The sequence below is a fragment of the Eubalaena glacialis genome, chromosome 2 (genome assembly GCF_028564815.1).
Source record: "Eubalaena glacialis isolate mEubGla1 chromosome 2, mEubGla1.1.hap2.+ XY, whole genome shotgun sequence".
Classification (NCBI taxonomy): Eukaryota; Metazoa; Chordata; class Mammalia; order Artiodactyla; family Balaenidae; genus Eubalaena; species Eubalaena glacialis.
In genome coordinates this window covers 100,905,869-100,921,496 of record NC_083717.1, presented here as the reverse complement: position 1 = coordinate 100,921,496, position 15,628 = coordinate 100,905,869, and the positions used below count along the sequence as shown (strand labels likewise).

Sequence of the window (15,628 nt, the reverse complement as noted above, 5' to 3'; positions counted from 1 at the left end):
GCTATGAAGAACTTGTTCTCCCTGGGATACGGGTCTATCAAGCACCACTGAACAGATCACACGGTTGGTGCACTGAAAGGAACCTCAGACAGTATCACGTCTAACCCCCATCTCTACCCATGAATGGTAACAGATCCAAAGTATCATCTGAATTATTCAACATTCATCCAACAAATATTTAGCAAGCGTTTATTATGTGCCAAGCACTATGTTATTAGATGCTGGTGGTGCCCATATTCATCAGAAAAACAGAGATTTTTTAATTAAAAAATAAAACAGTTCTGCTTATTTTTTTTAAGGACTGTTAACAATATCAGGAAAAAAGGAACTGTTTCCCTTACCGTAGATTCTCCCATTAATGGAACATTTTTTAAAAGTCATGATGTTTTCAGTGAGGGTACCCGTTTTGTCAGAGAAAACATATTCAATCTGGCCTAGTTCCTCATTGAGCGTGGTCGTCCGAGCTTGAGCAGGTGTTGCCTTCCCAGAGTAATACATCTTCCGATCCCAGTTTATAAAATAACTGTGTCCCAGACGAATTACTTCCACACTTTCATCATTAAAATGGAAAAAAACGAGAAATACTCCATCAATTTCAGAAGATACAAAGCTTTGCCAAAGCAAGAAGTCTGCCAAAGTCTTCTGAGTTTAGAAGAAAATGTGGATGCTCTGTCTCCAGGTCTTAGTGAACTTCAGAGGCATCTCAGCAGTCTGTTCATAAAATGTTCTAAGTCATTTCCTTGTAGCACCTTGAAACAATGAGCTGGCTTTGCATAAAGCCTTAGGGAATGTTCCATGCTTCTCTACTTACATTAAACAGGCCCAGTAGAGATTTCTCGTATAGCATTTTAGTTGTTTGATGTGGCTTCACTTTGCCAAAAGAGGTAGAAAGGAGTATCTCCATGAAGCACTAAGCAAACCATAATAGCTATTGAGTAAAAACAGGTTGTGTTGTCATATTACTTTGCCCATTGAAAAGAGCATTGTCTCATGATCTAGTGGTGATTTATGATTTTCCAGCTCTAGAAGTGGAATTTCTGAAGCCAAGGGTATAATCGTTTTCAGTCTTTGTACACAAGCCCAAATCAACTTCCAAAAAGGTTACAACAATGTAAGTTTCTACCATTAGATTACTGAAAATTATCTTTTAGTCTATGCCAAGTCAAATGGTATCTCATTAGTGTTTACTGCATTTCTTTTCTTATCAGTGAGTTGAATTTTTTTTTTCAAATTTTATTGGCCAGTTATATTTCTTCTCAGAATTATCTAATTGCATTACCTGCCTATTTCATCTTTCCTATTCAGGTATCAGTGTATTTCTTATTGATTTGTAAAAATTGTAGATATATATATGGCATATGTATCTATATACATTATGCTAATATGTTACCCAGTTTATCATTCATCTTTTAATTTTGTTTCCACTATTTTTGACACAAAGAAGTTTTCTCTCTTTAATCAATCAAATTTATCAATAGTTTATAGTTTCTGTTTATAGTTTCTTTTCAGGGAGCTTTGCTTAGGCCTTCCCTATGGCAAGATTATATATATACAGATATCTATACTTTTCTTCTAGTTCTTTGTTGATATTTTCCCCACGTTTAATTATTTATTGCAATTAGAATTTTCTGACGGATGTGCATAGAGAAGCTAATTTCAATTTTTACAAAGTTTATTTATCACCATTTGAACATTGAATCCTTTCCCCTACTGTGTTGAGATTCTTCCATGTCACATATAAATTATTTCTTCAGTAGAATCTGTTTTAGGCATTTCAATTTTGTTCCTTAATGTGTTAATTAATGCACCTCTTGTTTTCATTATTGTAGCTTTATAAAATTTGGCATACCTGGAAAGAGGTAAGAAAATCTTTATTCTCTTCTTTTTCAAAAATTCTTACCTGTAATCACTCATTTATTCCTCTTGAGAGAATCAATGTATTCATCAAATAAACTTTAGAATCAATGTATCAACTTTCTCATTAAACTTATTTGGAATTTTTATTAAAGTTATATTAACCTCTTAATTATTTGAAAAGAATGGATATTTTATAACATTTAAACACAACTTCAAGAAAAGGGATGAATCTCCCCAGGAATTCAATTTTGAAAAAGTACTTCTATTGGTAAAGAGTTTAGTTTTGTTTTGCTTCTCTTTGTTTTTCACAAAGGTCCACACCATAGCTTGATAGATTTGTTCCTGGATATTGTATCTTTTTATTGATTGGAAAATTTTTTAGTTGCTTTTGGCTTAAAGGAAAGTGTTTTTAATACTAAAAGCTTTTCTTAATATTAAAAAAAGTGATTATGTTACAAAATACAACATTGCACTGAATTATCTTACTAAGAGTTTTACAGAGTTATTCTTTTGGGTTTTCTAGGTTTATAATCACATTGTCTCTGCTCTTCCTTTCTAAGAGATTTTTTTCAGTTTCATGTTTCATTTTGTTCATAAATATTTTAGTTGCATGTGTTAGTACATTAACAAGAAGATCCAGAACAGTATAAAATAGTAATAATAAAGCAGGGACCCATAGCTTATTTCTGATGTTAATGGGAATTAAGCTTTGGTTTTCTCATCTGTAAATTGAGAAAGTTAACAGCAGCCTGATTATGCTAACTCTGAACATTTGTCTCCTTAAAGACAAAAGATGACACCCAAGTCCTTTCTGGGCACTAAATCCTATGCTTATAGTTCTATAAGTACATGAGACATCTATATTTCCCTCCCCAGCAATGGTAGGGTGTCAGTTCGTTTTCTAACTATTTAAATGGTAACACTTTTTTTCACCCAAACTAAAAAATCACACTATGACTCTGTAGAATCATAAGATATAAAAATGAATGTCATATTCTGCATGTATTTATTTATACCTTATCTTATCATGATTTATTCTTCATATCATTCCCACCCCACTTCCTTGTAAGTTCCTTGCTGGCTGTTCTAATTCAGCTTTGTTCTTCCTATTCCATTCACTCAGAAAGCATTAGCACTTACCATGGACCAGGCAGAGTGCCTTACCTGTCATAGGCAGTCAGTTAGTGTTGAATGAGAAAGCTGACCCTCTATTCCCTAATTGCGCCAAGAAGGACATTAAGACCTAGAGAGGTTAAGTGACTAACCCAAGGTCACACAAATAATTAACCACAGAACCAAGACTAGAATTCAGGCATTTGGTAAAGTCAAGGCAGACCTGACCTTAAGAATGCCATAAAAATGGCATTATGCAGGTAACTGATCAATCACTTGAAGCTTTCATTTATCTAAAAGTAAAGTATCTCCCTAAAAATCTATGCAAAATTAATGGAGAACAGAATTTGATCCTTTTGTGTTGCAGTTCAAGTCAGTGGAAGTACTCTAAATTAATTTGAATTCTTAGACCTTAAAATAGGCTGTAGAGATGCAGAGTATCCTTTTTGTTTGGGAAAAGAGCATTTAGGAGAGTCACAATGGAACATTTAGCTCTTTGTTTTCTAATAGCAGAGAAAAGGAGACAAATGCTCAGAGTCTGTATAATCAAGCTGCTTAGTGTTTTCTGCCTGGACGCTCAAAGAACAGGGCTTATGATTCTGCCCATTCTGAGGCAAAATAAGCAACGTGGAAATGAGTTTCTTTTGTTTTGGAAAAAACACTAACAAGCTAATTCCTTGGGAGTACAACAGCTGCACTTCTTAAGATGATGTATTAAAAAACTGTAGCTGGGTATGTTTTAACACTACAGATAAATTGACAGCATAGAAATACCCTACCAAAATCAATGTCCTATGCTCACATAGAATTTTTAAGCATTCAAAGTAAATTCTACACTTTTATCCTCAAGTGACATGGCACTAATTTTTTCCTTGTACCTATTCAAAGGCGTAATGGAAGCTTTTGCAGAAGGCCTTCATCCCTCCAATCAGAAATACCTGGGATTTCTCTTTTTCCAGATCTCGGTCTTAGCAACCTGAAATTCCCTGGAATGCTTTTTCCCTCAAGCTGAACTCAGAATCACTGTTCTTATTTGGTGAGCAAAAATGCTCACATTTATCTTCATCAATACCATGGCTTAGCAACAGGTAGAAAATTCTAGCCTCTTTTTTTTTTTCTCTTGATGTCTTGGCTGATTAATAAATCATGCACAGCTCAGACACAGACAATGTGCCAAGTGTTAGAAGACTTGGGTTTGGATCTTGGCTCTGTCCCTAACCAGCTCCACAATCCTGAAAAAATCATCTCATTTATAAAAGAAGTTCAGCAATAACTACTTCAAAAGATTTTGGGGAGACATAAATGAGATATTGCATGTGAAAGCACTTTATGTAAAATATGAAATGCTATCTAGAGGTAAGGTGATATTATTTGGAGCAGAAAGGAACTCAGAAATCAACTATCTCAATCTGCTCATTTTAGAGCACATATTTCATAGGCAAACTAAGGCACAGAGAAGCCAAGTGCTTTCTCCAAGGTCACACAGCTATTAGTGGCAGTGACAAGACCAGAACTTGGGCTCAGACTATTCCAAATAGGTTTTCTTTCTGCCACTGTGGGGGACACATTAGAAGGAAAAGGAACCTGGGAATCCAGCCTTGGTCTTTAAAAAAAACAATCTTAAAAATCATTAAATGAAAAATGCCAATGCACTTCAAAGAAAGAGTGTATACGAAATACACTTCCTTCGTGAGGACACATGAAACTGCACGTGTGCAGATGGTAAGGCACTATGAGCATTTATTGTTCATTTTAACATAAAAGGAAAGCTATAAAAGCTGACCATAGGTCCTCTGGCAAAGAGCAGGATTTACTACAGACTTTATAATTGGATACAAGCATGAGAGGTCCTCAGAATCAACGATGAGCCAGTAGGATACATTTTAAATAGAGCCTGCTCTGACCACAGCTCCAGAAGGCCCAAAGCATTTTGTGGTGTTGTGGCCCCATGCCACTACTTCCAGTCAATTTCCCACAACTTGACATTTCAGTTTCCTGACTGTTCTCCAAAACAAGGGTGGATTTTGTGCATTAAACTTCCCTTATTTCATCATAGCTAGGATTTTGGAAAGAGAGAAAAAGAAGCTCGTAAAAATTAGTGGGGATTTAGAGCTGGTGATTTTGTTTATTGTTAAAATACTGGTGATGAAGAATGTCAAACAACCAAGTCTCATCTTGGCTCCAGTGTCTTTGGGACCATCTGACTCAGTCTTGGTAGGATTAGGATCAAGAAGTTCTCAGGTACAGATTCTAGGGCCAACTTCGAAGCCTTATCAAATATATATATATATATAAAATATATATATATATATATAAACACACATACACACATACATATATGTATATACATATATATATAGAGAGAGAAACAGAGAGAGAGAGAGAGACAGTGAGACAGAGAGACAGAGACAGAGACAGAGAGAAGTGTGCTTATGTATAGATAGATAGGTAGACCATTTTAGCTCTAGTTTGTAGGACCAAATCGAGAAATGACAGATCAAGTTGTAGAGGGAGTTATGAACCATACTTCTTATTCAACAGTGAATAAGTGCCACCAACTATATTTCAACTCCTTCATGTACTCACTGATAGTTACTAATAATAATAGTAAAAATTAATATTCATTAAGCTCTTACAATGTGTCAGGTATTTGTCTTAGAGCTTTACAGGTTTGTTTATTCCTCATACAATCTTTTTAAGTAGAACTATTACTTTCTCTATTTTTAAAATGAGGACCCTGAGGTACTAGAAGGTGAAGTAACTTGTCCAAGGTTATGGAGCTAGTAAGTGGTAGAATAGGGTCTGAATCCAGGTATCTGGAGCCAGACGAGTGCCAGAGAGGCACCATCTCAATAGATCTCCCCAAATATTCTTCCATTTCTTTCCCAACATCAACCCAATTCTAACTCATCAGGTTGCATGAGATTATATCATAGTCCATGTATTCCAAAGGAAAACATTCCTTAGAAACCAAATCAAGAAGAAAATAGAATGCATTTTTTGTCATTTGAAAATGTAAAAGTTAAACGATTTGAACAGCTTAGTTGCCTCATTTGTAACAGATGTAGCAGATCATGAGCAGTTAGAGGGAGACATCTATCTCACTGTTGTAATTTTAAAACAAAAAAAATGATTACACAGAACAAAGGCTTTTGATGAAATGGCTTCACCAAAGTATAAACTCTCATCTTACCTCACATATAAAGAAATTGGTACAACTGTGTTGAGAATAATAATATATGACCAGAATGTTAAGAATCCTGAGAACACAGAGTTCTTCTCTCCTTCATTCCAAAAGAGGAAAGTTCTGAATTTGTCCCCAACTTGATTCTCCCAGATTGAATTTCCTATTGCAAGAATAATTCCCAAGCATATCAGAAACCCAAAAATCTGAAATGAGAATAGAGGTCTGGTTAAGGTTAACTTGAATCCCAAACTGGTCGTCATATCAAGGCAATCTAACACTTCGAACTCCAAGAAATGTCATTTGAAAAGCAAGTTATGCAAAGCTCGTCTTACTTATCATTAATCATACAAGTAAAATGTAATATATTTATGTTGGGAACTTGGCTAAATATTTTACATACATTTTCTCACTTAATTCTCCCATTGACTCTCTGAGATAGGAACAAACATTATTCACACGTTACAGGCCAAAGCCAAAATAAAACAGAAGCCCAGACAGATTGTATAACTTCTTTATGGTCACAAAGCTAATAACTTCACATCCTCTATTTGTGAAGAGTGCATATATTTAAGTGGCTTAAGTAAAGAAGATCATATGTACTGATTTGCTCTGGTCAATCCCAGTTTACATCTATTTTCCAGGCGTAATATTAATAGTATTCCCTTCTTTCACCTTCAAAAGCATCCTGTTTGAATGATAAACTATATGGTAACCCAAGGAATAAAAGCAAAAGGAAGAAAATATCAGTAATAAAGGACTGTCTCAGACTAGTCAAGTCTCTTGGCTACAGACCTAGCTGCACAATCCTTACTTAAAGTCAACAAGAAAGATAAGGATTAATTAAAATACGGCATGACATATACTAACAGTTTTCAGGTTGCTTCTGAGATTTAAAAAAAAGTAGGAAGCAACCTGAAAACTGTTAGCCAACTCTTACATTGTGATTAGTATCAGTATTAGCAAAGCAGACATTTTAGAGGTAAAGCAACTAGGAAGACAGCAAGGCCAGTCCCTTGTAAGTCCAAAATCCCGAACTTGGAAAGGAAGGACACAAAGTCACCAAACACATAACACCTGAGCTGAACACAATGTTCTGGGGACCTTGCTAAGTGTCACCGTGTTAGGAACAGATACCAGTCACTGTTGAGGGAGGAGTGGGGCTAAAAACAGGAACGTATTTCTCTCCTATTTCCTTTTTCCTCCAAGAAAGAATATTCAGGCATTCTAGGACTGCCTCCTTTATTTGCTCATGGACAAAATAGGCACATAAGAAGACAAAGTTGGGGAAAACCTGATTTAAAATATATTAGTATATTAATATACTTTAAATCAGGAAAACCTGATTTAAAGTATATTAGAAAACCAGGTATTAGAGAAAAGTAATACTGTGAATCCCCCAAGTCCAACCAATTTGGTACCTGTCCCACAGTATCCTCTTTCCTTTCAACGGCTAACACTACAAATTAATGGAGGTAAATTACTTTAAGAACATTAAATTTGGTGATGCTTGGTATCAAATAACCTAATTTAGGATGGACTCGGCTTCTAATTCCCCAAGGGATCATTCAATTTGCTAGTAGAAGAAGCTAGAACAGTGCCTGCTTCACAACCAGTAAGCTTACTCTGTGGTGGATACATATACAATCCCCATGCACGCCCTACAGGTGGGCTCAAGGCCGTTTAAATGGGGAATTCTAGGAGGTGGGCACAGACTCCTTCTGGGAATGTCCCCTTGGCCTCATGGACTCTATGGGTATGAGAGGAGGAAAGCCCAGGTCTGAGGGTGACACTGAAAGTAAAACACAGAGTCTGGCCAATATTTTGTGCCCCAAAAGAGTTCATTCCCTTTTTTCCTTATTCAGGGTCCCACCATTATGTATCAGTTGAGCAAATATTTACTGAGCGCAGATTCTTTAACGTTACTTGTGAGTCTGTGATGCGGCTGGTAGGGAAACATGGTTCAAAGTCCTCACTGTCCTCATATTTCAAAGTCAATGTTCTAAACTCAACCCTAATATAAGGAGGCAAAGCAATATGACACAAAAGTCAGATAACACTCAGATCCACAGTATGAGGAAGCACGAGATTAACCAATGAAAGGGTGGGATGTAAAGAAGACCTGACTATTTGGAGTTCACAAGTGCTAGAGAAAATCATTTCAAAAAATTCAGAGGAGAGCACTTTTAAGGGTCTGGAGGAAAAGGAAGCTTGGGGGTCGCAGAGAGAGGGTCCAGGAAGCTCGTGGCAAGAGGCTCTCAAGGTAATAGCAGAGATTAAAGAACTTGTCTGAAGTTAAGGAACTTCTGGAGAGAGAGGCTTAAAATTTGGATGCATACCGTTTCTTTAAAAGGGGCAAGATGGCGGAAGAGTAAGACGCGGAGATCACCTTCCTCCCCACAGATACATGAGAAATACATCTACACGTGGAACTGCTCCTACAGAACACCCACTGAACGCTGGCAGAAGACGTCAGACCTCCCAAAAGATCTCCATCTCAACATCAAGACCCAGCTTCACTCAACGACCAGCAAGCTACAGTGCTGGACACCCTATGCCAAACAACTAGCAAGAGAGGAACACAGCCCCATCCATTAACAGAGAGGCTGCCTAAAATCATAATAAGGCCACAGACACCCCAAAACACACCACCAGATGTGGACGAACCCACCAGAAAGACAACATCCAGCCTCATCCACCAGAACACAGGCACTAGTTCCCTCCACCAGGAAACCTACACAACCCACTGAACCAACCTTAGCCACTGGGGACAGATACCAAAAACAACGGGAACTACGAACCTGCAGCCTGTGAAAAGGAGACCCCAAACACAGTAAGATAAGCAAAATGAGAAGACAGAAAAACACACAGCAGATGAAGGAGCAGGGTCAAAACACACCAGACCTAACAAATGAAGAGGAAATAGGTAGTCTACCTGAAAAAGAATTCAGAATAATGATAGTAAGGATGATCCAAAGTCTTGGAAATAGAATAGACAAAATGCAAGAAACATTTAACAAGGACGTAGAAGAACTAAAGAGGAACCAAGAAACGATGACAAGCACAGTAAATGAAATTAAAAATACTCTAGATGGGATCAATAGCAGAATAACTGAGGCAGAAGAACGGATAAGTGACCTGGAAGATAAAATGGTGGAAATAACTACTGCAGACCAGAATAAAGAAAAAAGAATGAAAAGAACTGAGGACAGTCTCAGAGACCTCTGGGACAACATTAAACGCACCAACATTCGAATCATAGGGGTCCCAGAAGAAGAAGAGAAAAAGAAAGGGACTGAGAAAATATTTGAAGAGATTATAGTTGAAAACTTCCCTAATATGGGAAAGGAAATAGTTAATCAAGTCCTGGAAGCACAGAGAGTCCCATACAGGATAAATCCAAGGAGAAACACACCAAGACACATATTAATCAAACTATCAAAAATTAAATATAAAGAAAACATATTAAAAGCAGCAAGGGAAAAACAACAGATAACACACAAGGGCATCCCCATAAGGTTAACAGCTGATCTTTCAGCAGAAACGCTGCAAGCCAGAAGGGAGTGGCAGGATATACTTAAAGTGATGAAGGAGAAAAACCTACAACCAAGATTACTCTACCCAGCAAGGATCTCATTCAGATTTGATGGAGAAATTAAAACCTTTATAGACAAGCAAAAGCTCAGAGAGTTCAGCACCACCAAACCAGCTTTACAACAAATGCTAAAGGAACTTCTCTAGGCAAGAAACACAAGAGAAGGAAAACACCTACAATAACAAACCCAAAACATTTAAGAAAATGGGAATAGGAACATACATATCGATAATTACCTTAAATGTAAATGGATTAAATGCTCCCACCAAAAGACACAGACTGGCTGAATGGATACAAACACAAGACCCATATATATGCTGTCTACAAGAGACCCACTTCAGACCTAGAGACACATACAGACTGAAAGTGAGGGGATGGAAAAAGATATTCCATGCAAATGGAAATCAAAAGAAAGCTGGAGTAGCAATTCTCATATCAGACAAAATAGACTTTAAAATAAAGACAATTACAAGAGACAAAGACGGACACTATATAATGATCAAGGGATCGATCCAAGAGGAAGGTATAACAATTGTAAATATTTATGCACCCAACATAGGAGCACCTCAATACATAAGGCAAATACTAACAGCCATAAAAGGGGAAATCGACAGTAACACAATCATAGTAGGGGACTTTAACACCCCACTTTCACCAATGGACAGATCATCCAAAATGAAAATAAATAAGGAAACACAAGCTTTAAATGATACATTAAACAAGATGGACTTAATTGATATTTATAGGACATTCCACCCAAAAACAACAGAATACACATTTTTCTCAAGTGCTCATGGAACATTCTCCAGGATAGATCATATCTTGGGTCACAAATCAAGCCTTGGTAAATTTAAAAAAATTGAAATCTATCAAGTATCTTTTCCGACCACAACGCTATGAGACTAGATATCAATTACAGGAAAAGATCTGTAAAAAATACAAACACATGGAGGCTACACAATACACTACTTAATAACGAAGTGATCACTGAAGAAATCAAAGGGGAAATCAAAAAATACCTAGAAACAAATGACAATGGAGACACGACGATCCAAAACCTATGGGATGCAGCAAAAGCAGTTCTAAGAGGGAAGTTTATAGCAATACAAGCCTACATCAAGAAACAGGAAACATCTCGAATAAACAACCTAACCTTGCACCTAAAGCAATTAGAGAAAGAAGAACAAAAAAACCCCAAAGCTAGCAGAAGGAAAGAAATCATAAAGATCAGATCAGAAATAAATGAAAAAGAAATGAAGGAAACAATAGCAAAAATCAATGAAACTAAAAGCTGGTTCTTTGAGAAGATAAACAAAATTGATAAACCATTAGCCAGACTCATCAAGAGAAAAAAGGAGAAGACTCAAATTAATAGAATTAGAAATGAAAAAGGAGAAGTAACCACTGACACTGCAGAAATACAAACGATCATAAGAGATTACTACAAGCAACTCTATGCTAATAAAATGGACAACCTGGAAGAAATGGACAGATTCTTAGAAATGCACAACCTGCCGAGACTGAACCAGGAAGAAATAGAAAATATGAACAGACCAATCACAAGCACTGAAATTGAAACTGTGATTAAAAATCTTCCAACACACAAAAGCCCAGGACCAGATGGCTTCACAGGCGAATTCTATCAAACATTTAGAGAAGAGCTAACACCTATCCTTCTCAAACTCTTCCAAAATATTGCAGAGGGAGGAACACTCCCCAACTCATTCTACGAGGCCACCATCACCCTGATACCAAAACCAGGCAAAGATGTCACAAAGAAAGAAAACTACAGGCCAATATCACTGATGAACATAGATGCAAAAATCCTCAACAAAATACTAGCAAACAGAATCCAACAGCACATTAAAAGGATCATACACCATGATCAAGTGGGGTTTATTCCAGGAATGCAAGGATTCTTCAATATACGCAAATCAATCAACGTGATACATCATATTAACAAATTGAAGGAGAAAAACCATATGATCATCTCAATAGATGCAGAGAAAGCTTTCGACAAAATTCAACACCCATTTATGATAAAAGTCCTGCAGAAAGTAGGCATAGAGGGAACTTTCCTCAACAGAATAAAGGCCGTATATGACAAACCCACAGCCAACATGTCCTCAATGGTGAGAAACTGAAACCATTTCCACTAAGATCAGGAACAAGACAAGGTTGCCCACTCTCACCACTATTATTCAACATAGTTTTGGAAGTGTTAGCCACAGCAATCAGAGACGAAAAAGAAATAAAAGGAATCCAAATCGGAAAAGAAGAAGTAAAGCTGTCACTGTTTGCAGATGACATGATACTATACATAGAGAATCCAAAAGATGCTACCAGAAAACTACTAGAGCTAATCAATGAATTTGGTAAAGTAGCAGGATACAGAATTAATGCACAGAAATCTCTTGCATTCCTGTATACTAATGATGAAAAATCTGAAAGTGAAATTAAGAAAACACTCCCGTTTACCATTGCAACAAAAAGAATAAAATATCTAGGAATAAACCTACCTAAGGAGACAAAAGACCTGTATGCAGAAAATTATAGGACACTGATGAAAGAAATTAAAGATGATACAAATAGATGGAGAGATATACCATGTTCTTGGATTGGAAGAATAAACATTGTGAAAATGACTCTGCTTCCCAAAGCAATCTACAGATTCAATGCAATCCCTATCAAACTACCACTGGCATTTTTCACAGAACTAGAACAAAAAATTTCACAATTTGTATGGAAACACAAAAGACCCCGAATAGCCAAAGCAATCTTGAGAACGAAAAATGGAGCTGGAGGAATCAGGCTCCCTGACTTCAGACTATATTACAAAGCTACAGTAATCAAGACAGTTTGGTACTGGCACAAAAACAGAAATATAGATCAATGGAACAGGATAGAAAGCCCAGAGATAAGCCCACGCACATATGGTCACCTTATCTTTGATAAAGGAGGCAAGCATATACAGTGGAGAAAAGACAGCCTCTTCAATAAGTGGTGCTGGGAAAATTGGACAGGTACATGCAAAAGTATGAAATTAGAACACTCCCTAACACCATACACAAAAATAAACTCAAAATGGATTAAAGACCTAAGTGTAAGGCCAGACACTATCAAACTCTTAGAGGAAAACATAGGCAGAACACTGTATGACATAAGTCACAGCAAGATCCTTTCTGACCCAGGTCCTAGAGAAATGGAAATAAAAACACAAATAAACAAATGGGACCTAATGAAACTTAAAAGCTTTTGCACAGCAAAGGAAACCATAAACAAGACCAAAAGACAACCCTCAGAATGGGAGAAAATATTTGCAAATGAAGCAACGGACAAAGGATTAATCTCCAAGATTTACAAGCAGCTCATGCAGCTCAATAACAAAAAAACAAACAACCCAATCCAAAAATGGGCAGAAGACCTAAATAGACATTTCTCCAAAGAAGAGATACAGATTGCCAACAGACACATGAAAGAATGCTCAACATCATTAATCATTAGAGAAATGCAAATCAAAACTACAATGAGGTATCATCTCACACCGGTCAGAATGGCCATCATCAAAAAATCTAGAAACAATAAATGCTGGAGAGGGTGTGGAGAAAAGGGAACACTCTTGCACTGTTGGTGGGAATGTAAATTGATACAGCCACTATGGAGAACAGTATGGAGGTTCCTTAAAAAACTAAAAATAGAACTACCATATGACCCAGCAATCCCACTACTGGGCATATACCCTGAGAAAACCATAATTCAGAAAGAGTCATGTACCAAAATATTCATTGCAGCTCTGTTTACAATAGCCAGGACATGGAAGCAACCTAGGTGTCCATCATCGGATGAATGGATAAAGAAGATGTGGCACATATATACAATGGAATATTACTCAGCCATAAAAAGAAATGAAATGGAGGTGTTTGTAATGAGGTGGATGGAGTTAGAGTCTGTCATACAGAGTGAAGTAAGTCAGAAAGAGAAAAACAAATACAGTATGCTAACACATATATATGGAATCTAAGGGAAAAAAAAAAAAAAGAGGTCATGAAGAACCTAGTGGCAAGATGGGAATAAAGACACAGACCTACTAGAGAATGGACTTGAGGATATGGGGAGGGGGAGGGGTGAGATGTGACAGGGTGAGAGAGTGTCATGGACATATATACACTACCAAATGTAAAATAGATAACTAGTGGGAAGCAGCCGCATAGCACAGGGAGATCAGCTCGGTGCTTTGTGACCACCTAGAGGGGTGGGATAGGGAGGGTGGGAGGGAGGGAGATGCAAGAGGGAAGAGATATGGCAACATATGTATATGTGTAACTGATTCACTTTGTTGTAAAGCAGAAGCTAGCACACCATTGTAAAGCAATTATACTTCAATAAAGATGTTTAAAAAAAAAAAAAAAAATTCAGAGGAGAAAAAAAATTCAGAGGAAAGAGATAACCATGGGCCCAGGATGTTTAGAAGTCTTCATGAAGGAGGTGAACAGTGACTTGGGCCTCAGAGGATTTATAAGCAGAACCAGCTACGTACGTAATTTTCAGGGCCCAGTGCAAAATAAAAATGCAGGACCCCTTCTCCAAAAATTATGAAGAATTTCTACACAGCAACAACAGATCAATAAGCCAAGTGTGAGGCCCTTCTGAGTGGGGGCCCTGTGTGGCTTCATAGGCCACATATCCATGAAGCCCGCCCTGTCCACAAGCTATGTAGAGAGGGCATGAGCAAATGTAACATGAACAAAAGACCAAACTACCTTAAAAATTATGTTTTGTTTTTTAAAAACAAATGGTCTTGCAAGGCCATGAAGGCCTCCATAAGCACTAACCTACGTCTCATAAGAAACTCTACCAATGGTTGAGAAATCATAATCTAGGAAGTAGAAGACAGTAGAACTGGGCCCCAAATGCAAAGTCCCCAAATACAAATTCCACAAGGAGAATGTAGATTTCTGAAAGAATTCCCAGAAGAATGTAAGAAATATATTAATATAACAATGACTAATGATAGTGCCTAATTTTGTTACGGTAACTTACCCATAATACTAGAGTATTCATCAATCTATCAATGCTTGTCCTCTTAAACTTTGTCTTACCACTGTTCTGCATTAGTTTAGTATCAGGACCTGCAAAAGAAAAAAAAAAAAAGAAAGAAAGAAAAAGATATAACTTTGAAATGATTAGATGATGTATTATTATTATTATTATTATTATTATTAATTCCTACTTATATCAAATGTTCCTGAAAGGAAAATAATATGTTTTTTCAAAATAATTTGACTTTTCTTAAGAGCAGGATTATTATTAAGTTGTTTATGATTCTCATCTGGTGGCTTAACAACAATCCTGGAAATTGCAAGGGAACTGGTCCTCTTAGAAGGGGATAAATCCAGACATAACTTGCAGCTAAAAGGTTTAAGAAATGCTATTTTTCAAAAATCTGTGTATGGATGTACTTATAGTTTGAAGCAATTAAAGGTTAAGAAGTCAGTCAAACTGAGGAATAATTTATAAATGTCTAAAAGAATGTAGTAATAAACACAATTCAGAACACTAAGGTCAAAAATGGAAAGTTAAGAAAAGAAATCAAATTCTGGATGTGTTTCCCAAAAAGATGTGAGGTGACTTTAATGGAGAAACTAAAATAACTCCAAACAATACAACAGCAAGTAATTTAAACCTTTATTGTGTATTGAACACTATTTATATAATATGCATTTTTTGTAAGGGCAAGAATTGTCTTAAATTCTGTTAGATTTATTTCAAGTAATTGTCTTAAATCCCATGTTAGATATTTACTAAGTGCCTTGTTCAAGAAATTCTGAGAATACTATTAACTGCTTTACAGGTAGATTATTAGCGGATTAACAAAGAAT

At 36.6% G+C, this 15,628-nt stretch overlaps 1 protein-coding gene across 1 annotated transcript in view; it reads right to left on the bottom strand.

Moving 5' to 3' along the window:
• The window catches only part of ATP8B4 (ATPase phospholipid transporting 8B4 (putative)), a 207,829-nt gene that overhangs the window by 81,886 nt on the left and 110,315 nt on the right, over nucleotides 1–15,628 (bottom strand). Inside the window, exons 10-12 of the mRNA XM_061181446.1 lie at nucleotides 14,790–14,878; nucleotides 6,164–6,360; nucleotides 342–550 (exon numbers count right to left, since the gene is read on the bottom strand). Coding sequence (XP_061037429.1) covers nucleotides 342–550; nucleotides 6,164–6,360; nucleotides 14,790–14,878 — 495 coding nt within the window. The remainder of the gene's footprint in view (nucleotides 1–341; nucleotides 551–6,163; nucleotides 6,361–14,789; nucleotides 14,879–15,628) is intronic.